This window comes from Melanotaenia boesemani, chromosome 4 (assembly GCF_017639745.1).
Source record: "Melanotaenia boesemani isolate fMelBoe1 chromosome 4, fMelBoe1.pri, whole genome shotgun sequence".
NCBI lineage: Eukaryota > Metazoa > Chordata > Actinopteri > Atheriniformes > Melanotaeniidae > Melanotaenia > Melanotaenia boesemani.
In genome coordinates this window covers 8,996,227-9,024,219 of record NC_055685.1, presented here as the reverse complement: position 1 = coordinate 9,024,219, position 27,993 = coordinate 8,996,227, and the positions used below count along the sequence as shown (strand labels likewise).

Below are 27,993 nucleotides of genomic sequence, written 5' to 3'. Positions count from 1 at the left end.
GTCCAGTGGATGAGGAGTACCTGTGCCCTGCATTAAAGTAATGGGGATCAATGTTTTATAAAAGATCTTCCAATAAGTTCTTCCTAGCTCATGGTTGGTGGTTTTTTTAGGTGTATAGACTGAAGTATTCAACCGTTATCATAAGAGTAATTAGAAGCTCTGCAGTCACTTAATCAAATGCAGACACGAGCTTCAGTAAAGCAGCTGACAGAACAATGTCACATAGCTTATTAAACTAGTTTATTTTAAACAATCTTCTACTCTTTAGTTGAGTTGTGTTTGTGGTTTGCTGTTAATTACTAATAATCTGTTAAAGTTTTATTTTTGTTCCACTTCTGCTAAACCCTGTATGTCTCCAATCTTACCACGATAGTGACTGAAGCTGCAGCAGGAAATGATGAGATCAACGTTGTGAGATTTACTGGTGACATCATTTTATAAAAGCAAATAAAAAGTAAAGTGTGGTGAGCACATCTAAAGCCAGTAGCCGAAGTGGAAATGTTACAGCCCCACACTCAGTCGCCGACTACAGACACTACACACCAGTTTAACCATCAAACACCAGATATTCACTGGTTTATATTCTTTAATTTTGGCACAAACACATTATAAATGACGAATACATCTTTAGAGTTCTGGTGTAACAACACTGTTCATGTATTTACCTGATATTTTATGTAGACCATACAGTACATCGCTGATTTAAATGTGTACAAAGTGTCTTGTATATATGTGGTGTTTGTGGTATGTATGTGTGACTTTTCACTAGTATATATGCAATATGTTTTATGTGTGTTTATATATGAGAGTTGATTTCATGTGTATTTAAGTGGTTATATGCATGATTTCAGAGGTGTGTGTGAGAGTTAGAAATGCATTTTGTCCTCTCATAGGAAGAGGGAGGCAGTTTCATAGCATGCAACGCTCAAGAAAAAAGCTCTTGGTGAAGGACTTAGAAGTGCAACTGAGACAGTGGCAAGTGTCACGAACAGGTTTTGCTGCCAGCTGCTTGTCTGTCAAGTATAATGTATGGGGTTGACATTTTCATACATTTCCTTCCGTTTACAAACAAAATGAAACTCAAGACTGAAGGTCAAATACAGACTCACAAGGAATTTTTTTTATTTTCATAGCTTAACTGTGCAAATACCAGCATGCTATTTTTCATTTATCCAGGCTATAAACAATTTAAAAAACATAGGTTCAGTTTGCAGAGGAGCAAAAACGGAAATGAAAACAATTTCTGAACATATTAAAAGAATAGCATCAGTTAAAAAACATGTTAATTTCTTTTCTAACTTGGATTATATGCATCAAAATCCTCATCTTGAAATCGAGTTTGTTTTATTTTCCCACGATTATTCTCCCACTTACATGAGAAGTCAACATGTTGACAAGAAACCTTTCACCTCAGAATTTTCTCACTTCCTTCTCATACAACCCACAAAGCACACACACACACACACACACACACACACATATATATACATTTATATAGAACTATAACACATAGCAGTTTAGCGTAGCAGCATCTGAACACCACACAACGAAGCGGAGTAATGTTCTTTGCCTTAAGGCACAAAGCAGAGATGTCTGGGCATGATGCATAGCACCACGTTTATGTTTGATAAACTTGGGTTTGTTTGGCAGCTACAGGACCTGGGCACGATGCAGCCATTCAATCAACTATTAACTCCTCCATACTAAACTGTTTTAGTATGGAGGAGTTTAGTATGGAGGAAAAGTGCCACAAAGAAATAAATGAATTAAATTAAATCATTAAATAATTACTTAAATGTGTATCTAATTAAATAAAATGACAATTAAATACATTAATGTGTTATTAAATGTATCATTAATTCATTAAAATAAAAATGAAATGTAAAAACATATTAATTATTTCACAATTTGATTATTTCATGGTCCTGTGTTGCCGTGCATCATGAATTTATTTTATCTGTCAACCTCGTCCATCAAAGTCAGTGGGCGGGGCCAATGCTAATCCATAATGATCCATTGCTTTGGTCCTTAACTGAGAGGCTGGAGAGAGATGAAGGATGATTTTTGTGAACTATTCAGGGAGATGGTGAGAATCACAGCTAATGATGTGGAAGCAGGACCTACTTACCTTATGGAAGTTGTTGGACTTATTTCGTAACTTTTCGATGAAAATATTGACCATAGAGTGACTGAAGGTTTCAAAGAAGAACTCCACTGCTTCTCTGGTACCAGAACACAACAAGCAGAACACACACAGGGACCGGGGCGTTTGGAGTTTGACCCGACTGCAGTTCTGGAGCACCAAGTAGGAGTTCTGTTTAGAGCTTCCACAATCACATCCACCGCTTCTCTCAGCAGCGTCTTCACCTCATATGCTGCCTGATATTTTGCGGTCGTTAATAAAAGTTTGTTCTGTGGGTTTGTTTAATAGAGTATCTAAACCAGCGTAGAGGAATAGCATCACACAGTGTGTTGTAACGTGTTCACTAGCTCTGCTTGATCCACTATTTGGAGTGTATTTGCCTGGACTTGTGGAAAGGGTAACCAATCAGGCGTCAGGATCTGCTCACTGACTTTAATGGACGAGGTTGACAGATAAAATAAATTCATGATGCACTGCAACACAGGACCATGAAATTATTCATTAAATAGTGAAATAATTATATATGTTTTTACATATATTCATTTGTATTTTGATGAATTAATGATTAAATAACACATTAACATATTTAATCGTCATTTTAATTATTTAATGATATATTTAATTATTTCATTGTGGCACTTTTACTCCTCCATATTTTAGAGCTGAGAGTGAAGCAGTTTAACAGCTGAAGATTGGTTCAAATTGGTTCATGTAACAGAACAATGATCGCAGCAGCTAAATCTACAACAGAATGACTGGGGAAAGAAAAGAATCAGAGTTGCAGTGCATCAGTTAAAGGTCAGACGTCAACCTGACTGAAATGCTGTTGTTAAGAGTCATGCGTTGATGCCAAATGCTTGTAAACCTCATTGAACTATATATATAAATAACATGAGACGTATCATACAGAATCATTTAAAGTTGTTAAAGCTAAAACTGGTTCTACAAGCAAATTAATTAAGGGGTGTACTCATATTTGACTTTGGGTTTGTTTTTGTTTGTTTATTTATTAATGTAATAAGGCATGTGCTGTTATGGTTTTTAATTTCAAGAACAGATAAGTTTACTAAATGACTTTTGATTTCCTTCTTACTTAAAAATTTGAATAAAGAGATGAGCATTAAGAAAAGAGCATTTTACAGATTTTTTTATATTATGTCCCAGTATGTATAACTCAGAAATAAAAGAAGTCGTTCTTTTTTCAAACGACTGCATGTCTCACACTTTCCTGATTGATATCACTTAAAAATTTCTACAGTCACGTAAACCCTCGAGACTACGGCATCCACCAAACCCAGTTCTAAGCTTAATTTACTGGCAACTGCTCTGCATCTGCTACAAGATGGGAGCGATGATTCCTCATGTCTTCATACACATATTCATTAGGGACTGCCTGGGTTCTTCTTGCACTTCTTTTCCTCCATTGTTTTACCTGTTGGTAGAAACACATCACAGTGGTGTTTTTGTGCAGGCACATGTGGATTTTAGAAAACTACATTTATAAAATGAAAGTTATAGAAAACAAAGTCTGAAATGCAAACTTTTTAAGAAACTTTCAGTTGACATTAGTTTCCCTTCATCAGAAGAGCAAAGTAAGTAAAAGGTAGATATTTGGTGTAACTGCTTGAAGTCATTGGTGGCAGAAAACATGATGTTAAATTAGTGCAGCTTATGGTTCAACCATAAAAAAGCAGTACAGAAACAAGAAAGCTGTTTGTATATGCCCCTTTCCACATCTGCACAGAGCATTCAGTGGGTTTGATGTTATCATTATGCAAGAGAGTTAAGCACAAAGAAATGAGATGGTTTCAGAAGATGGTGTGCAATATGCTGAGAATGTGTCTGAAGATAGTCTGAGTGGTGAGTATTAGCCTCACCTTCAGGGTTACCAGTACGGAGATGATCATTGTTACCAGCATGGTGATGAGGCAGGCGACAACAACCAGATACAGCTGTAGTGAGTTTTCCGAAGTTGTGCTGAAAGAGGACTCCACTAATATACAGAAATAAGTCAAATATGAGTCATTTCAAGGCTCTTGTGTTTAAAAAAAATGCTGTCTTTTATCTCAGTATTTCTTTCAAAACTCTATCTCCACAGAGTTCTCTGAACTCATTTTGAGACTCTGGGCTAAGATAATGGGTCCGTCTTGTGTTTGGTCTTTTCACCTTTATTTTTCTCAGATGATCATCCAACAGAGGATCGTACTTGGCTAAAAGTTCTACTGTGCCAAGAAAGTTACCATCACCAAGTTACCATCACCAAGTGCATCTGTGCTTCCTCTAAAATGCAAATTCCTTGAAGCCAGAAAAAGGGTGACATCTAATATTCTCTCAAGAACAGCTTGGTTTCTGTTAACTTCACATTGAAATTCTTCTTGCAGATGGTTGTCTATTGCTTTTTACTTCCATCAAAGAATATCTCAGATTTTTCCACTTAAGGTAGCGGGTACCCTTCATTGGTGTTAAGTGCACTGACTGATGGTTTTTTTAGGCCATCACAAGAAAATATCATGCATGGCACACAATATATTCCCCTTGCACTTTCACTGTACAATAAACAGTCCCTCTTCTGTTTTCCCATCCATTTGCTGACTTTGTACATTCTAAATACTCTGGGAATGTCCTTCCTTCTGAACCCTTGGGCATTGTCAAGATCATGTCTGTCTGAATGGCTGTGGCAGTTTTTCCCACAATAACTTCACAATCGTGGTCTGTGAGCTTCTCTCGCGATAAGCCTGGGTTGCATGTTAATATTCCTCCTCCTTGTTCTTTCTTTCCTGTCTTTCTGTACTTCTTCTGCTCTGACTGTCTTCAGTAGTTTCATGACTGCAACAGCTTCAATCTCCTTCACAATTCCCTTCACTATCTGAAGTATCCTTGCTTTGGAGACTTGGCCTGGCTGTGTCAACAACAAGGACAGTGCCTTAAAGGAGTCAGTCCCTCTTCCACACCTAAAGTCATGCTTTACTGCTAACGCTAATGCTAAGGGACGAGCCTAAAATTTTAACCCCCTGAAATGTACAAATGAGCCCCATGTTTTCTTCTTTATAAGTGGGCTGAAGTGCTCTACCACGTTCATTTTTGTTAACATTTTGTTGTAAACGTGCTTCTTCTACTATTTTGGTATCTTCACTCTCAGGCTCGGAGTCTGGTTCAAACATAAATGGCTGAATTCCGTAAGCTGCTGCTCGGTCAGGTTTGCTCGCCATCACTAAGCTGTCGAGGTTTTGGTGTCTGATGCACTGTGCATGCACTGGGCCAGCCCCACTTCCAGCTCTGGCCTCCCTGCAGCCAACCAGCACACACCTCATTAACATTAGTCAAAAGCTTGCATGAACTCTCATGAGACAAAGTTGTGGTATGAGCAAAGGGTCAGAACAAGCTATATGTTTGATTTTTTTGTTTTAAATAAGTTTAAAAAACATTTAAATAAAGACCAGGTGATGACACCTTTAAGCTGAGTTAAAAATAAATTTAGTCTATATTTTGCTACTGATTATATAACTGAAATAGCTAATAGGTGATTGGCAATGGTACAGCAGTTCACTAATAAACCAAAACAGCCAACCAGTGTCTATCTCACACACTCACCATTAAAGGTATCATCGGACAACTTGGGTTGAAGGTCTGCTGCTGGGTCACACTCAGTCGAAGCAGCCCCTGCTGATTCTGGAGCAGCAGAGCATAAAGATCATTGTTCCACTATGTATTCCTTTTTTAAACATTAAATTTTGTGTTTCATGGAAACTGATGAAAAACGTATTGAAATACATAAAATCTAAATGGACTTCTCAGTACCATAGATCTAGGCAGACACTTTCATTTAGCCATGTATTCGGAGGTCAAGCTCCCCCCTACATAAAACCTATGTCAAGTGCAGTTTAGTTTAAGCAAACACTCGTGTAGGAGGGAAAAATAATGAAGGGTTGTCACCTTTGTAGGGCAAGAAATATTTAAAACTGTGCAATAGTCTTATTTTTAACAGCATTAATCTCTGCTCATACAGACAAATCTGCAACACTATTAATATTTTTAACACAACATTAAGTTTTTGAAAAGTTCACAAAGAGAAGAAGGAAAAACGAACCTCTTATGAAAACTGAATAGACGTTGGATGTTATACCGTTCTGGGCTAACGTTTTGTAGGTACATCTGTAAACACCTGCATCGTACTTGGTCAGGTTGCTGATGGTGATGTTGAGATTATCGGGAGCTCCTTTTGACTGTATCCTGCCATTGTAACGTGGTCTCTCCACTACTGTACCAGGTGTGCGCTTACCGACAAAAAGCACTTCCTCTTCTTTATCCTTAAAACACTGATGATACAGATAGAGCCCCTGATATCCAGAAGTGCTTGCTGGACTTCCTTCAGTGGAACACTTCAACGTGATGGATTCACCAGAACTTTGAAATTTAATGTGACTCTCTGAAATGAAAGGCAAAGAAATTAAGTAGAAGCTCTAAAACTCGTCAAATACAGTAAATGTTTGATATTTACTGCAGATTAAACCTTCGATGAAATCATATAAAGAAATAAAAGTAATCATACCTGACAAGACCAAAGCGAAGCACAACAATATGGAGCAAGAGAATAATATCATGTTGGCGCATCGACTGCAAGTTCTGTAACTTTTTCTCACATACTGTGTAAAAACCCAGTCAGTGTGGTTATATATAACAAGCAGCGCTTCCTGTGAGGTTTGTTGTGGGCTGCTGATGTGCCATGTGCCACAGGAAATACTTAGCATCCAGACATTTCCGGTAGATTTTTCTTGGAAAATGAATATACAAATATTTTCACAGCAGATTTATTTAAATAAAAGGTAGAACAGAAGATGAACTTCTGTGACTTTTGTGGGTTTCACAAATCTGAATGAGATGAAGCACAAAAAAGTTTAAACCTACAATTAGAAGAAACCTGTCAATCAAAAACAGCAGCGTTGCGTCTTTATGCTGAAAATACTGTTTTATGCTCCAGCTCAGTTACTTTTACAGCCATACTATGGCTTCTGTCAATATGGGCAAAAAACAGAAACTAACTAACACATGGGCAGTTCATGTGAAGACAAGTCAACATGTCTGAAAATGACACTGCCTGTAGACATGGTGGGCCGAGGCATTTTGTGTTATTTTTACATCTAAACATAAACAACCATATGTTTTAACAGTAATATCATAAATGATTTACTCACCAGTCATAAAAAAATCTGAACAAGTTGTTGAGTATTTCGTAGGACACGCTTGTTAGCCTCTGGCCGGTTAGCCCGTCTCTCTGGGCTGTTGTGTCTTTTCGATCTCTTGTCATCTGTGGAACAACTACTGTATGTTAATGACAGCCAACCACAACACAACTTTTCAGCATATTTAAAGGAATCTACAAAAATGGCAGAAAATCTTTGAGAATTGACGCTGAAAATCCAACGTTGTTACGATTTAGCAACATTTTGTTGCTTCTGTATGATGTGTGTGGGAAGACACAGAGGTTTTATAACAACACAATCCTTACTGAACATCTGAGAGTCAATCATAACACAGAAAATAACAAAATTATGATGAGGAGGAGAGAAGAGAGACAGGTGCTGCAAGGGTGAGACAGATCTATCTATCTATCTATCTATCTATCTATCTATCTATCTATCTATCTATCTATCTATCTATCTATCTATCTATCAGTATGTATGTGTGTATTTTCACTGGTATTTATGCAGTATGTAGGTCGTTGGTCTGACTCTGGTTTACTTCATTTTTGTGTATTATAAAAGAGAAATCTCTCATCAGTTTGTTTTTGATGGTTTCAAAGTGTACATACATTACATAAACACATTACATGCATTAAATGTATTACATTTTCATATGGTTGGATTTAATGTGTGTGTGAGTCTTTAGAGGAATTCAGATGAAAAACGGCTTACATTATTAACAACACGATGTTTTGATACACTTTATACTGCCCTTTATACTGTTCACAGACAGGTGAATTTATATAGCTCAACATTAGATTGTATTTAAAATGATAACCTTCCATACTGCTTGTGAAATTGTAAAGTCCATGAATTCAGGATAATTTCTGGCTTCAGGACACCACGAAGCATGCTTATTAAAAAGAAAAAGTAGATTGTAATATCTGAAATTCCCATGAAAAGTAGCCTAGAAATCACATAAATGTCTTACAGTGTAAAAAACAGTCAGCCATTATTCTGTGATGTAGAATCAATCATAAGCCATCGTTTACTCACACACTCTGGTGGGTTCGTGGAAACCACAGGACCAAAGTTTATTTGGCTACATTTCATGGTTACTAATGTCATAAGCTGCGGTCAAGCTAAACAAAAGAGCACCATCAAGTTAATCCTTGTTCATCTCTGTTAAGACTCCAAGCCCACTGATTAAGAAAAACAAGTTTTTAAGAGATGATCACTGATTGGTCACAAAGTTTATTGAGAATAGGAAGAATACAGGGCGGTCTGTTGATGCCTGATTCCTGACACAGTCAGGACGTCATATAACAGCTCCACCTTCTGGAGGTGAAAGGAAATGTGATGGTGTGATTCATGTTGGAAGAGCTTACAGGATTAAACAATTTGTTTCTTTCTTTCTTGCTTATAATCTCAATACTGTATGTTTTTATAGACAGTATTATGACACTGATTTGTTTTTACATGAATTGCACAGGCACTGGTTTTTATCTGTTATGATTTTCTTTCTTTCTGCTATTAAACATCTGTGGTAAAGTCTATAGAGATCTACACGAGGGTGACCTCACATTAACTAAACAGTAGTTTATGAGGAGATATGACATCGAAGCACAGTGAGTTATCAGTCAGAGACAAAGATTATCACAAGTCAGGAAGACATGATGTCGGTTTAATGGTAGTGATGTGCAACACCAGAGATTTTCTTTCTAATATGATACCAAGAAAGTCAAGCAAGTGTTTGCCAAACCAACCCGATATCAATACTCTAGAAATTTAATGTATTTAAAAATGTCTTTCAAAGGAGCCTACACAAGGGTAAGGAAAGGAAAGCTACATTTTTTATAGAATACTTTGACTTTGTGACTATATATATATATGTATATATATATATATATATATATATATAAAGAGAGAGAGAGAAAGAGAGATCAACAGACAGACAGATAGATAGCTAGCTACATAGATAGATAGATAGATAGATAGATAGATAGATAGATAGATAGATAGATAGATAGATAGATAGATAGATAGATAGATAGATAGATAGATAGATAGATAGATAGATAGATAGAGTTTTTTTTAGTTTTAAAAGGACCTTTATTTTAGGCTATACATAGCAAAGGAAAAATATATTCCCTCGCTAGTGGGGGAGGGAAGGGGGATGGGGTCTTTAAGCGCCCCTGTCTCCATGGATGGCCCGGGGGCGGGGAGGGGCCGGGTGGCCTGTCGCATTGGCCCGGGGCGTGGGCGGGCTGTCCCGGGGGATTCTGGCTGCTGGCCCTGGGGGGAAGGTGCTGTTTTGGGGGTGGGGAGTGGGGGGCTGGGGTGATGTGGGGGGTGGGGGCCTGGCTCATGTCTCCTCGCCTCCTGGCTGAGGCTGTCCCCCCGGGACATAAGGTGGCGGGAGGATGATGGTGAAAGGATGGTGTTTGTGTGGGAGGAAGGTGTATGGGTAGCAGAATGGTGTGAGGATGGGTAGTGGAAGGATAGTGTGTGTGTGTGTGGGAGGATGGGGTATGTGTGGGAGGATGAATGGTGGAAGGATGATGTATGTGTGGGAGGATGGGGTATGTGTGGGAGGATGGATGGTGGAAGGATGGTGTGTGTGTGGGAGGATGGATGGTGTATGAGAGGGAGGATGGTGTATGGGTAGGAGAATGGTGTATGTGTGGGAGGATGGGTAGTGGAAGGATAGTGTGTGTGTGGGGGAGAATGGGGTATGTGAAGGTGGATGTATGGTGTAGAAGAGGGAGGATGGTGTATGTGTGGGAGAATGGTGTATGTGTGGGAGGATGGGTAGTGGAAGGATAGTGTGTGTGTGTGTGGGAGGATGGGGTATGTGAAGGTGGATGTATGGTGTATGAGAGGGAGGATGGTTTATGTGTGGGAGGATGGATGGTGGAAGGATGATGTATGTGTGGGAAGATGGGGTATGTGTGGGAGAATGTATGGTGGAAGGATGGTGTGTGTGTGGGAGGATGGACGGTGGAAGGATGGTGTGTGTGTGTGGGAGGAAAGAGTATGTGAGGGATGGATGGTGTATGCGTGGGAGGATGAATGGAGGAGTAGAAGGAGAGTGTGTGTGTGTGTGTTTGTTTGTGTGTGTGTTGGTCTGGGGGGGGGCAGGACTAGTTCTCGGGGTGTGCGGCTGGGCACTGGGGTGTGGGGCTGGCCTCTGGCGGTGGCCGTCTGGGCGGGCCGGGTCCCCCCGGGTGGCGTGCTGGCCCTCGGCCTGTGGGGGTGGGGGGTGTCCCTGGGCTCCTGGGCCCGGGCCCTCTGCCCCGTCTGTCCCGGGCGGCCGGTGCTCGGGGGGGGTCGGGGACTGCTGGCCTCGGCCTGCCGGGGCCGGTGCCCTGTGTCCGCGGGGGGGCTCCTGCTGGGGTCTCCTGCTGCTGTCTTCCTGGGCGGACGAGTGGTCGTCTCTGTGGACCGGTCGGGGTCTGTTGCCTACGGGGGGGCTGGTGGCCTGGGTCTCGGGACCGCTGGCCTGACTCTGGCCTCTGTTCAGGTGAGGTGGCATCTGCATGATCACTCTGCATGGTCACTCCTTCCTGAACGTCTCCACTCCGTATATTCGGTATGTTGACATAGTCTCTGCGTCGCCGTGTAGCCGAGTCCTCCAGCACATCCACACAGGTTTCTCTGCGCGTGTTCTTGAATACAGCAGTTTCACTTATATCTATTATCATATTTTTTTTCCTCAATATACCTTTTCTCTCTATTCTTATAATTATTCTTAAAATTTTATTATTATTTCTGTTATTATTATTATTATTATTACTCTTATTATTATTATTACTATTATTATTATTATTATTATTATTATTATTATTTTTATTGTGATTATTATTATTGTTACTATTATCAACTAGTTCTGTAATGACCTACTGGCTAGGATGATCTTAAATATATATGTTGTAAGTAGTATGGATTACATGGTCTTTTGTATGATGTCTGAAGTCCCCACCTGCACTCCCCACACCCTTTCCGTCCCTCTCCCTCCCCTCCCTCTTCTCTCTCCTTTCTTTTCTCTCTCTCTCTCTCTGTCCCCTCCGGTCGAGTCCAGCATTAAGAGTTTGATTTAATAAAGTTTTTCATATCATCAAGAGGGACTTTATACATGTAGTATAAATCCCTGCTTGATAGAGTAAAATTGCCCGGCATCAGACGGCAGCCAGACATTCATTCTGTTTGCAACGATGCTGGACAAGACAGGTGAAAAAAAAAAAAAAAAAAAAAAAAAAAAGGATCAAGGTGTGCCAGGTAGCTGTTGGTGGCTATGGCCCCGTGCACAACCCTCCACTGAAGGTCACCAAACCGTTTATCAATCAAATCAAATCAAATCAAATCAAATTTTATTTATAAAGTGCTTTTCATGCAAAGGCAACACAAAGTGCTTTACATAGTATAAATGAATGCATATTAAAATGAAAAAAGAAAATCACAGAACAAAAACAATAAGCCATTTACACACCCAGTTATGTGACAGATTAAACACCTACCACCCACCCCCCCTCACCCATCCACACACACACACACAAACTCCTAATATCTGTCTCTGGCTTGGCGCTGCTGTGAGGAAACGGCATTTTTGGGGACCCATTCACACCAGGAGCCAGTCAAGTCATGTTTGCAGAGGGCAGACCAAGCAGGCTTGACTCCCAGAGTTTAGGATCCCCATAAAGAAACACTGGAGTTAAAAATGTTAAAACAGTTAAAACAACGATAAAATAGGGAAACAGTTAAGAAGCTACATCAACAGTCTCTGCAGCCCTGAGGCTCTCTGGCAGGCTGTTCCACAGTTGAGGACCAAAATGATGAAACGAGGTTGATTGATTGATGATTAAAACAACGATAAAATAGGGAAACAGTTAAGAAGCTATAATAAAATAAAATAGATAAATGAGACAGATAAGATAAGATAAGGTGAGATAAATAACAGAAAATGAAAAAAGTCAAATCAGAAGGCTAAACTAAAAAGGAAGGTCTTGAGCCTCTTCTTAAAAACATCAACAGTCTCTGCAGCCCTGAGGCTCTCTGGCAGGGTGTTCCACAGCTGAGGACCAAAATGATGAAACGAGGCCTCACCGTGTGTTTTAGATCTAACTTTGGGAATAGTTAAAAGGCCGGTACCAGAGGACCTCAGGGTCCGCGAGGGCTCATAATTTGAAAACATGTCAGATAAATAAGAAGGCCCAAGACCATTACGACATTTATAAACAAGTAAGAGAACCTTAAAATCAATCCTGAAGCGCACGGGGAGCCAATGCAGCGATTTTAAAACCGGTGTAATGTGTTCCTGCCCCCCGGTCCTCGTCAGAACTCGTGCTGCCGAGTTTTGCAGTAACTGTAAACTAGAAATAGACTTTTTGGGAAGACCAGAGAGCAGGGCATTACAATAATCTAGCCTGCTGGAAATAAAAGCATGCATTAGTACCTCCGTGCTGGCAAGAGAGAGAAATGGGCGAACTCTGGCGATGTTTTTAAGATAATAAAAGCCTGTCTTTGTGACATTTCTGATGTGTGAAATAAAATTCAGCTCAGAGTCGAAAAGGACACCCAGATTTCTCACACACTGAGAGGGTTTGAAGTTTTTCAGTCTGCAGGAAATTATCTCTCTCTTGTCTTCAGGACCGATGACTAAAACCTCAGTTTTGTCCTGGTTGAGCTGCAAGAAATTCACTGCCATCCATGACTTTATGTCTAAAATACAGTTTAAAAGGGTGTTAACTGGCTCTAGGTCATCAGGAGACACGGCGATGCAAAGCTGTGTATCATCAGCATAGCTGTGAAAATCAATGCCGTGTCTCCTGATGACGTCCCCAAGTGGCAACATGTAAAGATTAAAAAGTATTGGGCCTAAAATTGAGCCTTGGGGAACCCCACATTTTATGTCATAGATTCCTGAAGAGCATGTATCCATACTCACCAAGAACTTTCGATCAGCCAGATAGGAGTAAAACCAGTTAAGAACAGTACCTGAGAGGCCCACCAGATTTCTCAGTCTGTCTAATAAAATCTGGTGGTCCACTGTATCAAAAGCAGCACTAAGATCAAGTAGCACCAGGACAGTAAGTTTCTGAGAGTCCAAATTACGTCTAAGGTCACTGACAATCTTTAAAAGGGCCGTCTCGGTACTGTGGTTTGTCCTAAAACCAGACTGATACTTTTCTAAAATGTTGTGTTTGTTTAAAAACCCATGTAATTGAGTATAAACAACCTTTTCTATAATTTTACTTAAAAATGGTAGATTGGATACAGGTCTGTAGTTGTCAAGGATGTTGCAGTCTAAATTACTCTTCTTCAGAAGAGGCCGCACCACAGCTGTTTTACAGGCAGATGGGAAGACACCTGTCTGAAGAGAGCAGTTTACAATATTTAAAAGCTCAGACTCGAAGAAACCATAAAATATTTTTAAAAGAGATGTGGGAATGGGGTCTAAAAGGCAGGTTGTTGGGTTTAGCTGGGAGAAAACTCGACCAAGCATCTCTGCATCAACCAGGACAAAACTCTCCAGTGTTTCTTTGGCTAAAAACAATGCTTCAGATCTGTTAAAACTAAAATTTTGTTGTGATACAAGACTGGATCTAATAGCATTGATTTTACTTCTGAAGTGACATGCAAAGTTCTCACATGCGTTGGCTGATGGCGGCATGGTGGACTTGTTACCCCCAGTATTTATTAAAAGGTCGATGGTTTTAAAAAGGAATTGGGGGTTGTTTTTGTTATCTGTAATTAGGTTTGAGAAGTAGTGTGTTCTTGCCTCTTTAACAGTTTTATTGTAATTTTTGAGTTGTTCACGTAAGATTTCATAATGTATTGTGAGTTTGGTTTTTCTCCATTTTCTTTCAGCTCTCCTGCAGCCTTTTTTCAATTTTCTAATTTCTTCATTTCTCCATGGAGTTTTTAATTGTGTTTTTAATGTTTTTGTTTTAAGTGGAGCTACTGAGTCAATGGCAGATGCCAGTCTTTTGTTAAAATTATCTACAGTAAAATCACATGATGCAGATAAAATCTGAGCAGGAGTTCGATTTAAAATGTCAATAAAATTTGCAGCCACTTCAGAATTAATATACCGTTTCCTCACAGTTCTCACCAGGGCCTGCCGCTTGCTAAAACTGGTGATGTTAAAAAATACACAGTAGTGGTCTGACACAGCCAGGTCAACAACAGAGGACACACCAGTGGACAGGCCGTAGGTTATGACCAAGTCCAGGGTGTGTCCCCTGTTGTGTGTACACTGTGTGACGTACTGCTTAAAATCCATATTATTTAAAAGGTTTAAAAATTCACTGGTATGGGGATTACCACTATTGTCGATGTGTAGGTTAAAATCACCAGTTATTAAAATCTTGTTGTATTTGATATGTATGGTAGATAAGAACTCAGAAAATTCTTGAATAAAACCAGAGGGAGGATTTGGTGGTCTATAAACTGTTATAGCTAAAATAGGCGGATTGCTAAAAACAAAGGAATGATGCTCAAATGAAGAATAGTTTGTCAGTATTATTGGTTGTGCGGATAATGACCGTTGAGCAATTGAAGCTGTTCCACCACCCCTCTTACCTCCCCTGATAGAAAATAAAAAATTAAAATCTGGTGGGGAAGCCTCGGTGAGAATAACTGATGCATCAGCGCCAAGCCAAGTTTCTGTCAAAAAGAGACAGTCAATGTTATTATCTAAAATCAGATCATTAATAATAAAAGATTTATTTGATAATGATCTTACATTTAAAAGAGCCATTCTAAAAGTTGTAGGTAAGTCCAATTTTGGGGTTGTTGATGATGGATCTAATACAGGAGTTGTTTGTATAGGACGGAGACATCTGTCAGAGCTACGAAAATGTAAATGGGAATGTTGATAATTTCTACTGGTGATGTGTACTGGAATATGATGGGTAACAGAGACGGTGTTAACTGGAAAGGATGTGTTCTGACCGGATTGTCAGTCTGAAAGAGCTTTGCAGGATTGAAGGGTGAGATTAATGTTCAGAGCAAGGAGTTGAGAACCTGCATAGTTGGGGTGAAGGCCATCTGATTGGAAAAGGTACGGTCTATTGAGAAAGGTGGTGAAATTATCAATGTATGGGATATTAATGGAGTGACAGTAATGTTTTAACCAGATGTGGAGTTGACGAATTCGGCTGAACTTAATGTCTCCAAAACGTGGTGAGGGTAGTGGTCCAGAAATGATGCACTGTGTATTTAGCTGTTGGATGTTGTGGATGAGGTTGATAAAATCTGCCTTCAAAGCCTTCAAAGTTTCTGTGTTTTCAATGGGGTGTTTGTACAGGGACCGCCAGCAGGCTTTAGGGGATGCCCCAGAGCCAAAAAACTCAGTCCACCTCGACCCCCTGACAGCCGCCAGAGAGCATAGGTTTGAAACCTTCATGCTAATAAGGTAGAGGGCCCTCTTTCCCGGCCCTTCAAACTCACCCAGCTCTGGTGTCTGAAAAGTCAGTAAAAGTTCTTGGTTTTCCTGCCACTGCTCTATGGCAGGAGAAACCACAAGAGAGGGGAAAACATACTCGTACTCATTATCCCACTGGTCAGACAGAGTGCGGTTCTCAGCAAACGCTCTCAGTGGTTCTGGTAAAGAAGCACAGACCTCTTGTACCAGCCTGCTAAGCAATCTGTCCGAGTGTATCCGCAGCAGACCGGCCAGACTAGAAACCGAGGACTTCAGGAGGTGGCCCAGTTTGACACAGTCTGCTTCCTTCATCAAGCTTTCTGCCCACATAAGTCAGCTGAAGAGTCAGCTGGGTACCATGGGGAGTGTGTGGGGCAACCCATAGAGGTTCCTGCAGACCCTGCTGTGTGTCAGGAGGGGGAGGGAGGCCCAGGAGAGGGGCGTGACAGACAGGTGAGTGGTGACAAGGATGATGAACAGACTGATTTTCTGATTGTGAGTGTTCCAGCTGAGGACAGGAGTGAGGCGGAGGGGAACGTCAGGAGTAGTGAGCAAGCTTCTACTGATGCAGCCTCTGTGTCTGATGCTGGAGAAAACATGGATTATGATACTGACTCTGACTGTACATCTGTTGCTGGTTCACAGTCTTCTAGTTTGGATCTTTATACTTTGGAGGAAATTAATGATTTCCTGGAGGAAACTTTTAGGAAGTCTGTGCGAGTGTCTGAGTACTTTCCTGATGGCGAGAAGTTTGTTAATAGCGTGAGGACTCTACTAAAGGTGGTTGGTGTGAACTTGTTGGATGAAAAGAAACGGTTCCGTCTGAGTAAACACATGACAAGCATTCGAAAACAGCTAAAAGCCAGTAAAGATCAAAGTGCTAAACGACTAAAACTCCCAAAGTAAAATCATGGTGCTTCACTGGGTGATTTTCCTTTCATTGGTTTCTACTTCTGTCATCTTTATTTCTCTCCCCCGTATGCAGAAGGTGAGAGTGGGCTCCTTGAACATAAATGGAGGGAGGGATCGTCAAAGGAGGGCGGTTGTTTTAGAAACAATCACTCAGAAAGGCTTGGATGTAGTTTTCCTGCAGGAAACTCATAGTGATGCGGAGAATGAGGTAGACTGGGGTCTGTGGTGGAAAGGCCAGTACATCTTGTCTCATGGAACAAATTTCTCTGCTGGAGTTGCTGTCCTTTTCTCGCCAGCTCTTAATATTAACATCACTTCCACCACAGAGCTGGTCGTAGGCAGAGTCTTGGTAGTTAGAGCAGAAATTCAGAATTTTTCTTTCTGTTTTCTTAATATATATGCTCCAAACCCAGGACCTACTAGGCTTGTCATTTTTAACCAAGTCAGGACCTTTCTGAAGCAGTGTGATCAGAGTGAGTGTGTAGTGATGGGGGGAGACTGGAACTGTACTGTTAATTTTGTTTTGGATAGGAAGGGATTAGAACCTCATCGCTAGTCATCCACTGCTTTATCCTTGCTGCTCTCAGAGCTGAGCCCGGTCGATGCCTGGAGGGTTAAAAACCCACAGAAGAAGCAGTTCACCTGGGTCAGGGTGGTGAGCGGGGTTAGGAGCGCAGCTAGGCTGGCCAGGTTTTACTTAACAAACAGTTTTAGAAACAGACTACTTACCAGCTTTATCTATCCTGTAGGTTTTACTGACCATCACTTAGTCACCCAGGACCTCCAGGTTTCTCCTACTACTAGGTGCAGCTCTTACTGGCATTTTAATATCAAGTTGCTACAGGACAGTTTCTTCTGCCAGAAGTTTCAGGACTTCTGGGGGATCTGGAGGGGGAAGAAAGGGGATTTCCAGTCCCTAAGTCAGTGATGGGAAGTGGGTAAAGCCCAAATCAGGGTCTTCTGTCAGCAGTACACTAGTCACTCTACAGTTAGAATTAAAAAGGTCATTAGTGAGTTAGAAAAAGAAATTCAGAGTCTGGAAGACAGTATTTTAGTTTCAAACATCACTGGCAGTTATACCCTTCACCAGAAGAGGAAAGAGCTGAGTTCTTTCCTCCATGAAAGAGCTAAGGGAGCTCTGGTCAGATCCAGGTTCACCACAGCTAGAGACATGGACTCTCCCACCTCCTTCATCTTCAACCTGGAGAAATCTGTCTCTCAGAGGAAGCAGATGACCTGTCTTAGCCTCCCTGATGGCTCCTTGACCAAGGACCAGGTGATGTTGAGGCAGCATGCTGTGTCCTTCCCTCCCTCTACAGTCAGGAGGGCTGTGATAGCGACTGTGTGGATGAACTGCTGGAGGGGCTTCCTCAGCTGAGCTCTGCAGATAAAACTCTTCTGGAGGTCCCCAGCTCTCTTGAGGAGCTGACTACTGCTGTTGGCCAGATGACTTCAGGCCAGGCTCCAGGGCTGGATGGACTACCTGCTGATTTTTATAAACACTTTTGGAGTTTCCTGGGAACAGACTTGTGGGAGGTGCTAAAGGAATGTTCCCGGAATGGACTTTTGCCTTTTTCCAGCTGTCATGCTGTTCTTTCGCTGCTACCTAAAAAAGGAGATTTGACTATGTTTAAAAACTGGAGACCTGTTGCTTTGTTGTGTACAGACTATAAACTGTTATCCTAAAGTTCTTGCTAACATATTGAAGCACAATTTTGGATCGATCATTTACAGGGACCAGTCATATGGAATACCAGACAGATCAATCATGGACAATCTTTTTCTGATGAGGGACTTGTTTGACATTTGTAAACTCTTTGGTTTGGATGTAGGTTTTATTTCTCTGGATCAGGAGAAGGCGTTTGATCGAGTTGATCATGGTTTTCTTTTTTCCGCTTTAAGAGCATTTGGTTTTGGGGATGGTTTTGTTTCCTTACTGACTATGATGTATAAAGATGTTTTTTGTTTGATTAAAGTGGGTGGGGGGCTGAACTGTCCAGTCAAGGTTCAGAGAGGGATCAGACAGGGATGTCCGCTGTCTGGACAACTGTACACCATCGCTATTGAACCACTTTTACACCGTCTACGCTCCCAGTTATCAGGTCTTTTGTTGCCGGGGCTGTCTCACCGCCCCTCTCTGGTTGTTTCTGCTTATGCTGATGACATCACGGTGTTGGTCAGGAATCAGGGGGATGTGGATTGTCTTAAGAGCAGTCTGGACTTGTATGCTCGGGCTTCTTCAGCCAAAGTCAACTGGAGCAAGAGTGAGGCTGTACTGGTTGGACAGTGGGCTGACAATCCCATTCCTATGCTACCTGAACGCCTCAGTTGGGGTAACCAGGGGTTGAAGGTTTTTGGTGTTTATTTGGGGAGTGAGGGTTTTCAGAAAAAAAATTAGGAGGGTGTCATGGAGAGAGTGTGTGCTAGGTTGGCCAACTGGAGGTGGCTGCTGCCCCAGCTGTCCTACAGGGGTAGGGTTCTAGTGGCTAATAATTTGGTTGCCTCAACCCTCTGGCACCACCGGAAGGCCTGCTTGAGGACGTACAGAGAACACTTGTGGATTTTTTCTGGTCTGGGCATCATTGGCTGAGAGCGGCGGACCTGTATGTCCCGGTCCAGGAGGGGGGACAGGGCCTGATTGACATCATCTCTCGTGTGACAGCCTTCAGACTACAGACAGCCCAGAGACTGCTCTATAGTTTTGGATCGCCATGGATGGACACCGCCTGTTTGTTGCTAAAGAAGGCAGGGGGCTTCAGCCACGACAAACATTTGTTCCTGCTCCAACCACAGTCTCTGGACCTGACGGGCTTGACACCTTTCTACCAGTCAGTGTTGCAGGCATGGCAGGTCTTTTCCTTTGAGCGGGAGCCTGTCTGTACTCCTGGGTTCTGGCTGTTTGAGGAGCCCCTGCTTGGAAACAAACTGTTTTCTTCTCCGACCCTCATATCTGTCACTCTGCGGTCCCGGATGAAGGAGGCAGGCTGTGTCAAACTGGGCCACCCCCTGAAGTCCTCGGTTTCTAGTCTGGCCGGTCTGCTGCGGATACACTCGGACAGATTGCTTAGCAGGCTGGTACAAGAGGTCTGTGCTTCTTTACCAGAACCACTGAGAGCGTTTGCTAAGAACCGCACTCTGTCTGACCAGTGGGATGATGAGTACGAGTATGTTTTCCCCTCTCTTGTGGTTTCTCCTGCCATAGAGCAGTGGCAGGAAAACCAAGAACTTTTACTGACTTTTCAGACACCAGAGCTGGGTGAGTTTGAAGGGCTGGGAAAGAGGGCCCTCTACCTTATTAGCATGAAGGTTTCAAACCTACGCTCTCTGGCGGCTGTCAGGGGGTCGAGGTGGACTGAGTTTTTTGGCTCTGGGACGTCCCCTAAAGCCTGCTGGCGGTCCCTGTACAAACACCCCATTGATAAACGGTTTGGTGACCTTCAGTGGAGGGTTGTGCACGGGGCCATAGCCACCAACAGCTACCTGGCACACCTTGATCTTAACACAGGGCCTGGGTGTCCCTTTTGTTTCCAGTTAGAAACTGTTCACCATCTTTTTGTTCAGTGTTCACGGCTGATGGGTTTGTTTGAGCTTTTGAGGGGTTTGGTTCAAAGGTTTGGAGAACAGTTCTCTTTCAGTTTTTTTGTTTTTGGTCCTCGGTACTCGGTATGCAAAAAATCTGTTCACTTACTGTTAAATTTCATTTTCGGTGCGGCTAAGTTAGCCATTTGGAAGACCAGAAAGAATAGGATCAAAGGTCAAGGGTCAGAGGAGGTTCTCCTGGTTTTCACCAGGTTACTGGCAGCTCGGCTCAGGGTGGAATTTGATTTCTTTAGTCTCACAAACAGGTTGGAGGAATTTGTGGAATTCTGGGGTCTGCAGAATGTTCTGGTTTCAGTTATGGAAAATGGTTTGGTTTTCAATTTTTGAGCTTTCCCCCCCCCTTTTTTTTTTTATTTATTTTTTTGTTTTGTTGTTGTTTGTCTTTTTTATTGTCGTATATGTGATTCTTTTTTTCCTTTGCTATGTATAGCCTAAAATAAAGGGCCTTTTAAAACTCAACAAAACTATCTATCTATCTATCTATCTATCTATCTATCTGTCTGTCTGTCTGTCTGTCTGTCTGTCTGTCTGTCTGTCTGTCTGTCTATCTATCTATCTATCTATCTATCTATCTATCTATCTATCTAAACAAACTTTAAAAGAGGTTAAAAAAAACAGAAAGAAAAAAATGATAAAATATAAGAATTTAACAGTTGTTTTGATAAAAGGCATCATGCATGTGTAGAGACTCCCAGTGGATGTAGAGTACCTGTGCCCTGCATTATCATTAGAGTAATTAGAAGCTCTGCAGTCACTTAATCAAATGCAGACACGAGCTTCAGCAAAGCAGCTGACAGAACAATGTCACATAGCTTATTAAACTTTAGTTTTTTTTAGTTTTATTTAAACTAAGTTTATTTTAAACAATCTTCTACTCTTTAGTTGAGTTGTGTTTGTGGTTTGCTGTTAATGACTAATAATCTGTTAAAGTTTTATTTTTGTTCCACTTCTGCTAAACCCTGTATGTCTCCAATCTTACCACGATAGTGACTGAAGCTGCAGCAGGAAATGATGAGATCAACATTGTGAGATTTACTGGTGACATCATTTTATAAAAGCAAATAAAAAGTAAAGTGTGGTGAGCACATCTGAAGCCAGTAGCCGAAGTGGAAATGTTACAGCCCCACACTCAGTCGCCGACTGCAGACACTACACACCAGTTTAACCATCAAACACCAGATATTCACTGGTTTATATTCTTTAATTTTGGCACAAACACATTATAAATGACGAATACATCTTTAGAGTTCTGGTGTAACAACACTGTTCATGTATTTACCTGATATTTTAGGTAGACCATACAGTACATCACTGATTTAAATGTGTACAAAGTGTCTTGTATATATGTGGTGTTTGTGGTATGTATGTGTGACTTTTCACTAGTATATATGCAATATGTTTTATGTGTGTTTATATATGAGAGTTGATTTCATGTGTATTTAAGTGGTTATATGCATGATTTCAGAGGTGTGTGTGAGAGTTAGAAATGCATTTTGTCCTCTCATAGGAAGAGGGAGGCAGTTTCATAGCATGCAACGCTCAAGAAAAAAGCTCTTGGTGAAGGACTTTGAAGTGCAACTGAGACAGTGGCAAGTGTCACGAACAGGTTTTGCTGCCAGCTGCTTGTCTGTCAAGTATAATGTATGGGGTTGACATTTTCATACATTTCCTTCTGTTTACAAACAAAATGAAACTCAAGACTGAAGGTCAAATACAGACTCACAAGGAATTTTTTTTATTTTCATAGCTTAACTGTGCAAATACCAGCATGCTATTTTTCATTTATCCAGGCTATAAACAATTTAAAAAACATAGGTTCAGTTTGCAGAGGAGCAAAAACGGAAATGAAAACAATTTCTGAACATATTAAAAGAATAGCATCAGTTAAAAAACATGTTAATTTCTTTTCTAACTTGGATTATATGCATCAAAATCCTCATCTTGAAATCAAGTTTGTTTTATTTTCCCACGATTATTCTCCCACTTACATGAGAAGTCAACATGTTGACAAGAAACCTTTCACCTGTTAACACCTCAGAATTTTCTCACTTCCTTCTCATTCAACCCACAAAGCACACACACACACACACACACACACATATATATATATACATTTATATAAAACAAGAACACATAGCAGTTTAGCGTAGCAGCATCTGAACACCACACAACGAAGCGGAGTAATGTTCTTTGCCTTAAGGCACAAAGCAGAGATGTCTGGGCATGATGCATAGCACCACGTTTATGTTTGATAAACTTGGGTTTGTTTGGCAGCTACAGGACCTGGGCACGATGCAGCCATTCAATCAACTATTAACTCCTCCATACTAAACTGTTTTAGTATGGAGGAGTTTAGTATGGAGGAAAAGTGCCACAAAGAAATAAATGAATTAAATTAAATCATTAAATAATTACTTAAATGTGTATCTAATTAAATAAAATGACAATTAAATACATTAATGTGTTATTAAATGTATCATTAATTCATTAAAATATAAATGAATGTATGTAAAAACATATTAATTGTTTCACAATTTAATTATTTCATGGTCCTGTGTTGCCGTGCATCATGAATTTATTTTATCTGTCAACCTCGTCCATCAAAGTCAGTGGGCGGGGCCAATGCTAATCCATAATGATCCATTGCTTTGGTCCTTAACTGAGAGGCTGGAGAGAGATGAAGGATGATTTTTGTGAACTATACAGGGAGATGGTGAGAAACATAGCAGATGATGTGGAAGCAGGACCTACTTACCTTATGGAAGTTGTTGGACTTATTTCGTAACTTTTCGATGAAAATATTGACCATAGAGTGACTGAAGGTTTCAAAGAAGTACTCCACTGCTTCTCTGGTACCAGGACACAACAAGCAGAACACACACAGGGACCGGGGCGTTTGGAGTTTGACCCAACTGCAGTTCTGGAGCACCAAGTAGGAGTTCTGTTTAGAGCTTCCACAATCACATCCACCGCTTCTCTCAGCAGCTTCTTCACCTCGCATGCTGCCTGATATTTTGCGGTCGTTAATAAAAGTTTGTTCTGTGGGTTTGTTTAATAGAGTATCTAAACCAGCGTAGAGGAATAGCATCACACAGTGTGTTGGAATGTGTTCACTAGCTCTGCTTGATCCACTATTTGGAGTGTATTTGCCTGGACTTGTGGAAAGGGTAACCAATCAGGCGTCAGGATCCGCCCACTAACTTTAATGGACGAGGTTGACAGATAAAATAAATTCATGATGCACTGCAACACAGGACCATGAAATTATTAAATAGTGAAATAATTATATATGTTTTTACATACATTCATTTGTATTTTGATGAATTAATGATTAAATAACACATTAATGTATTTAATTATCATTTTAATTATTTAATGATATATTTAATTATTTCATTGTGGCACTTTTACTCCTCCATATTTTAGAGCTGAGAGTGAAGCAGTTTAACAGCTGAAGATTGGTTCAAATTGGTTCATGTAACAGGACAATGATCGCAGCAGCTAAATCTACAACAGAATGACTGGGGAAAGAAAGAAAAGAATCAGTGTTGGCATCCACCAAACCCAGTTCTAAGCTTAATTTACTGGCAACTGCTCTGCATCTGCTACAAGATGGGAGCGATGATTCCTCATGTCTTCATACACATATTCATTAGGGACTGCCTGGGTTCTTCTTGCACTTCTTTTCCTCCATTGTTTTACCTGTTGGTAGGAACACATTACAGTGGTGTTTTTGTTCAGGCACATGTGGATTTTAGAAAACTACATTTATAAAATGAAAGTTATAGAAAACAAAGTCTGAAATGCAAACTTTTTAAGAAACTTTCAGTTGACATTAGTTTCCCTTCATCAGAAGGGCAAAGTAAGTAAAAGGTAGATATTTGGTGTAACTGCTTGAAGTCATTGGTGGCAGAAAACATGATGTTAAATTAGTGCAGCTTGTGGTTTAACCATAAAAAAGCAGTACAGAAACAAGAAAGCTGTTTGTATATGCCCCTTTCCACATCTGCACAGAGCATTCAGTGGGTTTGATGTTATCATTATGCAAGAGAGTTTCAGATGGTGTCAGAAGATGGTGTGCAATATGCTGAGAATGTGTCAGAGCGATTGTATCTGAAGATAGTCTGAGTGGTGAGTATTAGCCTCACCTTCAGGGTTACCAGTACGGAGATGATCATTGTTACCAGCATGGTGATGAGGCAGGCAACAACAACCAGATACAGCTGTAGTGAGTTTTCCGAAGTTGTGCTGAAAGAGGACTCCACTAATATACAGAAATAAGTCAAATATGAGTCATTTCAAGGCTCTTGTGTTTAAAAAAAATGCTGTCTTTTATCTCAGTATTTCTTTCAAAACTCTATCTCCACAGAGTTCTCTGAACTCATTTTGAGACTCTGGGCTAAGATAATGGGTCCGTCTTGTGTTTGGTCTTTTCACCTTTATTTTTCTCAGATGATCATCCAACAGAGGATCGTACTTGGCTAAAAGTTCTACTGTGCCAAGAAAGTTACCATCACCAAGTTACCATCACCAAGTGCATCTGTGCTTCCTCTAAAATGCAAATTCCTTGAAGCCAGAAAAAGGGTGACATCTAATATTCTCTCAAGAACAGCTTTGTTTCTATCAACTTCATATTGGATTTCTTCTTGCAGATGGTTGTCTATCGCTTTTTACTTCCATCAAAGAATATCTCAGATTTTTCCACTTAAGGTAGCGGGTACCCTTCATTGGTGTTAAGTGCACTGACTGATGGTTTTTTTAGGCCATTACAAGAAAATATCATGCATGGCACACAATATATTCCCCTTGCACTTTCACTGTACAATAAACAGTCCCTCTTCTGTTTTCCCATCCATTTGCTGACTTTGTGCATTCTAAATACTCTGGGAATGTCCTTCCTTCTGAACCCTTGGGCATTGTCAAGATCATGTCTGTCTGAATGGCTGTGGCAGTTTTTCCCACAATAACTTCACAATCGTGGTCTGTGAGCTTCTCTGGCGATAAGCCTGGGTTGCATGTTAATATTCCTCCTCCTTGTTCTTTCTTTCCTGTCTTTCTGTACTTCTTCTGCTCTGACTGTCTTCAGTAGTTTCATGACTGCAACAGCTTCAATCTCCTTCACAATTCCCTTCACTATCTAAAGTATCCTTGCTTTGGGGACATTGGCTTGGCTGTGTCAACAACAAGGACAGTGCCTTAAAGGAGTCATCACCCAGAAATTGCACTTTTTCAAGATAAAACATGTGTATTGGTGTTGGACAGAAGTGTTAAATTCCCTGAAAGCCTTTCTTTTGAAGACAGTCGAGTTTTCCCACCTGGACCCTTTGTTCACACCACAACCGTCAACAAAGGTAAACTCTCGCAAACGCGTGATTCTAATTTGCTCCTGGGATTTCGTCACCACAGGAGGCTATTTGAATATGCCAGTCCCTCTTCCACACATAAGGTCATGCTTTACTGCTAACGCTAATGCTAAGGGACGAGCCTAAAAGTTTAACCCCCTGAAATGTACAAATGAGCCCCATGTTTTCTTCTTTATAAGTGGGCTGAAGTGCTCTACCATGTTCATTTTTGTTAACATTTTGTTGTAAACGTGCTTCTTCTACTATCTCGGTATCTTCACTCTCAGGCTCGGAGTCTGGTTCAAACATAAATGGCTGAATTCCGTAAGCTGCTGCTCGGTCAGGTTTGCTCGCCATCACTAAGCTGTCGAGGTTTTGGTGTCTGATGCACTGTGCATGCACTGGGCCAGCCCCACTTCCAGCTCTGGCCTCCCTGCAGCCAATCAGCGCACACCTCATTAAAATTTGTCAAAAGCAGGGGTGCCCAAACTTTTTGCATCTATGGGCCAAAGTGAAAATGTAGCAGTGAGCCGCGGGCCAAACACAGCGATTTTAGGGGTGAAACACAAATAAATGTAAATTGTGGTTCTTTTAATTATTGTAAATGCATTCAAATGCATTCTTGTCCTCACTGCAAATAACACACTACAAACATCAATATGGCAAAATAACAATAAAGACATTGTTAGAAGGACAACAAACAAAAATTGCATACAGTAAATTGTAACCAAATATAGTGCAAAATGTCATCAACAAAAAGAAAAACACTGCATGTACATCAATTCAAATTGCTAACACTAGAGAGTGACTGAGAAGTATGTCAAGTCTGACATACTCAAATAGTTTTGATATCTAGGCGGTGGGCCAGATGTAATGAGCTGACTGGCCAAATTTGGCCCACGGGCCCTACTTTGGGCACCCCTGGTCAAAAGCTTGCATGAACTCTCATGAGACAAAGTTGTGGTATGAGCAAAGGGTCAGAACAAGCTATATGTTTGATTTTTTGTTTTAAATAAGTTTAAAAAAAATTTAAATAAAGACCAGGGGATGACACCTTTAAGCTGAGTTAAAAATAAATTTAGTCTATATTTTGCTACTGATTATATAACTGAAATAGCTAATAGGTGATTGGCAATGGTACAGCAGTTCACTAATAAACCAAAACAGCCAACCAGTGTCTATCTCACACACTCACCATGAAAGGTATCATCGGACCACTTGGGTTGAAGGTCTGCTGCTGGGTCACACTCAGTCGAAGCAGCCCCTGCTGATTCTGGAGCAGCAGAGCATAAAGATCATTGTTCCACTATGTATTCCTTTTTTAAACATTAAATTTTGTGTTTCATGGAAACTGATGAAAAACGTATTGAAATACATTAAATCTAAATGGACTTCTCAGTACCATAGATCTAGGCAGACACTTTCATTTAGCCATGTATTCGGAGGTCAAGCTCCCCCCTACATAAAACCTATGTCAAGTGCAGTTTAGTTTAAGCAAACACTCGTGTAGGAGGGAAAAATAATGAAGGGTTGTCACCTTTGTAGGGCAAGAAATATTTAAAACTGTGCAATAGTCTTATTATTAACAGCGTTAATCTCTGCTCATACAGACAAATCTACAACACTATTATTATTTTTAACACAAAATTAAGTTTTTGAAAAGTTCACAAAGAGAAGAAGGAAAAACGAACCTCTTATGAAAACTGAATAGACGTTGGATGTTATACCGTTCCGGGCTGACGTTTTGTAGGTACAGTTGTAAACACCTGCATCGTACTTGGTCAGGTTGCTGATGGTGATGTTGAGATTATCGAAAATTCCTTTTGACTGTATCCTGTCATTGTAACGTTGTCTCTCCACTACTGTACCAGGTGTGTGCTTACTGACAAAAAGCACTTCCTCTTCTTTATCCTTAAAACACTGATGATACAGATAGAGCCCCTGATATCCAGAAGTGCTTGCTGGACTTCCTTCAGTGGAACACTTCAACGTGATGGATTCACCAGAATTTTGAAATTTAATGTGACTCTCTGAAATGAAAGGCAAAGAAATTAAGTAGAAGCTCTAAAACTCGTCAAATACAGTAAATGTTTGATATTTACTGCAGATTAAACCTTCGATGAAATCATATAAAGAAATAAAAGTAATCATACCTGACAAGACCAAAGCGAAGCACAACAATATGGAGCAAGAGAATAATATCATGTTGGCGCATCGACTGCAAGTTCTGTAACTTTTTCTCACATACTGTATAAAAACCCAGTCAGTGTGGTTATATATAACAAGCAACGCTTCCTGTGAGGTTTGTTGTGGGCTGCTGATGTGCCATGTGCCACAGGAAATACTTAGCATCCAGACATTTCCGACCTGTCAATCAAAAACAGCAGCTTT

The 27,993-nt window shown here is 40.7% G+C and overlaps 2 protein-coding genes and 1 long non-coding RNA gene across 4 annotated transcripts; 1 reads left to right on the top strand and 2 right to left on the bottom strand.

Annotated features, from left to right (window-relative positions):
• The first annotated feature begins 109 nt into the window (after positions 1 to 109).
• Positions 110 to 21,276, top strand: LOC121638823. The gene is made up of 3 exons (XR_006010082.1): positions 110 to 238; positions 12,991 to 12,994; positions 21,088 to 21,276. It is a non-coding gene; the product is annotated as an uncharacterized LOC121638823 (long non-coding RNA).
• On the bottom strand, positions 1,094 to 6,933 carry LOC121638821 (T-cell antigen CD7-like). Its single transcript, XM_041983827.1, has 5 exons — positions 6,693 to 6,933; positions 6,231 to 6,569; positions 5,735 to 5,812; positions 4,021 to 4,136; positions 1,094 to 3,575 (listed from the first exon to the last, which is right to left on the bottom strand). The coding sequence occupies exons 1-5, from the start codon at positions 6,889 to 6,891 to the stop codon at positions 3,450 to 3,452; spliced, it is 858 nt and encodes a 285-aa protein (XP_041839761.1). The 5' UTR covers positions 6,892 to 6,933; the 3' UTR covers positions 1,094 to 3,449.
• On the bottom strand, positions 1,094 to 27,993 carry LOC121638822. Of its 2 annotated transcripts, XM_041983828.1 has the most exons (6): positions 27,756 to 27,985; positions 27,294 to 27,632; positions 26,798 to 26,875; positions 24,409 to 24,524; positions 23,820 to 23,962; positions 1,094 to 3,432 (listed from the first exon to the last, which is right to left on the bottom strand). In XM_041983828.1, the coding sequence occupies exons 1-5, from the start codon at positions 27,952 to 27,954 to the stop codon at positions 23,837 to 23,839; spliced, it is 858 nt and encodes a 285-aa protein (XP_041839762.1). In that variant the 5' UTR covers positions 27,955 to 27,985; the 3' UTR covers positions 1,094 to 3,432; positions 23,820 to 23,836. The 2 variants fall into 2 exon arrangements, with proteins under 2 accessions (XP_041839762.1, XP_041839763.1); XM_041983829.1 differs by lacking the exons at positions 1,094 to 3,432; positions 24,409 to 24,524 and having other exon boundaries at positions 21,968 to 23,962; positions 27,756 to 27,993.

Bases quoted from the DNA above. Each gene is read 5' to 3' on its own strand.
- LOC121638821 (XM_041983827.1), bottom strand. From the start codon at position 6,891: ATGCTAAGTATTTCCTGTGGCACATGGCACATCAGCAGCCCACAACAA. The intron at 6,570-6,692 runs GTATGATTACTT...CTTTCATTTCAG, and splicing joins CTTCGCTTTGGTCTTGTCAG to AGAGTCACATTAAATTTCAA. The intron at 3,576-4,020 runs GTGAGGCTAATA...TTCTACCAACAG, and splicing joins CCGTACTGGTAACCCTGAAG to GTAAAACAATGGAGGAAAAG.
- LOC121638822 (XM_041983828.1), bottom strand. From the start codon at position 27,954: ATGCTAAGTATTTCCTGTGGCACATGGCACATCAGCAGCCCACAACAA. The intron at 24,525-26,797 runs GTGAGTGTGTGA...TCTGTATATTAG, and splicing joins GTCCGATGATACCTTTCATG to TGGAGTCCTCTTTCAGCACA. The intron at 23,963-24,408 runs GTGAGGCTAATA...TCCTACCAACAG, and splicing joins CCGTACTGGTAACCCTGAAG to GTAAAACAATGGAGGAAAAG.